Source organism: Meleagris gallopavo, unplaced genomic scaffold (genome assembly GCF_000146605.3).
Source record: "Meleagris gallopavo isolate NT-WF06-2002-E0010 breed Aviagen turkey brand Nicholas breeding stock unplaced genomic scaffold, Turkey_5.1 ChrUn_random_7180001957232, whole genome shotgun sequence".
Lineage (NCBI taxonomy): Eukaryota > Metazoa > Chordata > Aves > Galliformes > Phasianidae > Meleagris > Meleagris gallopavo.
Window position 1 is genome coordinate 1 of NW_011217590.1, and position 1,890 is coordinate 1,890.

A 1,890-nucleotide genomic window follows, 5' to 3' on the forward strand; every position below is an offset into this window, starting at 1 on the left:
CCCAGGTGTCCCCAGAGCCACCCAGTGTTCCCAAAGCCACCAGGTGTCCTCAAAGCCACCCAGGTGTCCCCAAAGCCGCCCAGGTGTCCCCAGAGCCACCAGATGCCACCTGCAGGTGCCCCAGATGATTCCAAGAGGTGCCCATCAACCACCAGGCATCCCCAAAAAGCGCCCTGCTGCCACCAGCTGTCCCCAAAGGCCACCCCGTTGTCCCCAACCCCTGGGTGTCCCCCAACCCCATACCTCACTCACCAGAAAAAGGTACTGCAGGCCGTAGATGATAGAGTTTATCGTCAGGACGGGCTTCCAGTCCTCTCTGGTGACAAAGCTGAGCATCAGAAGTGCCACCAAGGCCACCAAGGAGGTGACCGCTGTCACCTCATGCCAACATTTGAGGCACGAAAGGGGACAACACACAGAAAAAGGGGGAGGAGGGGGAGTAATTCCACCCCGATGGGTGGTCCGGGATTACATCGGGATCCACTTCCATCCATGGCCACAGCAGAGCTGGGGGACACAGCGGTCCCAGTATGATCTTTGTACTGGTCCCAGTTTCCATGCTGGCCCACCTGAGGATGTTGAGGCAGACGTTGCCCTCCAGGTCGATGTTGGGGTGATAGACCATCGTCTCACACTTCACTTTTGGGGGGTCGTGGGGGTAACCCTGGCCGACCTGGGGAGGGGGCAAAGTCACATTCGGACCCCTCACCCCCCTTTACCTCCCGGCCATATTTTGGGGGCTTTTTCCCACCCTACAGCACACAGCTGGTGGCATTTTATGATCACCAACCCCCCCCCAAGGGACGGGCAGTCGATCCTAACGGTGTTTTGATGGCCACAAGTCACGGCCACCACTTTCTGGTTTCAGTTCCAACCCACAGAATGGCCACCCATCCCATCCAGCTGGCCCCAATTCCCCCTTATCCCATCTCCAAGCTATAGGGTGAACACGGGGCCTCTGCTCACACCAGGTCCCAAATCCTTTTGGTGGCCACAAGTGAGGTTTCGGTAGCCACCCACCTCCCGGAGACCCAACTGTGGGTGCCAACTTAATGGTCATCAGTTCTGGGGACATTTTGGTGGCTGCAGGATGAGGGTTGGCAGCTATGGGGTCACCCCAAGTGTAGGACTGACCTTAAAACTGAAGACAAATTTCCCTCCTTTGTAGAAACCCTATAAGGGAGAGAGAGAAACGTCATCGGGGATGGGGACAAAGGGGGGCGCAAGGGGAGATTCCAAGAGAGGACAAATGGGGCGAGGGGAGAGAGGGATCCTAAAGGGGGAAATGAAGAGGGGGGGTCCCAGGTGGGGGTTTTGGGGTGGGGAAGGGGGAACCCAACCTCGTCAGGGCAGATGAGGAGACGGAAGTGCAGCAGGTCGTCCTGGTCGGAGAAGTCGATCTCGCAAGTCTTGGGCAGGTTGAGCTCGTTGATGTCTGTGGGGACACGTAGGGACATTTGGGGACACGACCCAAAGGGCGGAGCATCCCACACCCGGTGCTCCCAGTATGGGCGTACTGGGACCAGTACAGCACCACACCGAGGCCATGCTGGGACAATGCCACAGATGATACTGGGACCGGTTTGTGCCCCACAGTTAGGGAGGTAATGGGGACAATACAGCCCTACACAGGAGCCGTACTGGGACCAGTACAAAGGTCATACTGGGACCTGTATAGAAATCATACTGGGACCACAGTCTGCCCCACACCAGGGTCATACTGGGACCAGTACAGAGATCATACTGGGACCACTCTGTGGCCCACACCAGGGCCATATTGGAACCAGTACATAGACCATACTGGAACCAGTGCAGGCCCCGTACCAGCGCCATACTGGGACCAGTACAGAGATCATACTGGGACCACAGTCTGCCCCACACCAGGGCCAT

At 57.7% G+C, this 1,890-nt stretch overlaps 1 protein-coding gene across 2 annotated transcripts; it reads right to left on the minus strand.

Annotated features, from left to right (window-relative positions):
* Positions 1-129: 129 nt before the first annotated feature.
* UBE2M (ubiquitin conjugating enzyme E2 M) lies at positions 130-1,472 on the minus strand. 2 transcript variants are annotated; one of them, XM_010728291.1, is made up of 4 exons: positions 1,341-1,472; positions 1,135-1,173; positions 570-673; positions 130-316 (listed from the first exon to the last, which is right to left on the minus strand). In XM_010728291.1, exons 1-4 carry the CDS (start codon positions 1,455-1,457, stop codon positions 145-147), a joined length of 432 nt encoding a protein of 143 aa, XP_010726593.1. In that variant the 5' UTR covers positions 1,458-1,472; the 3' UTR covers positions 130-144. The 2 variants fall into 2 exon arrangements, with proteins under 2 accessions (XP_010726593.1, XP_019467377.1); XM_019611832.1 differs by lacking the exons at positions 130-316; positions 570-673 and adding an exon at positions 323-569.
* Between the last annotated feature and the right edge of the window lie 418 nt (positions 1,473-1,890).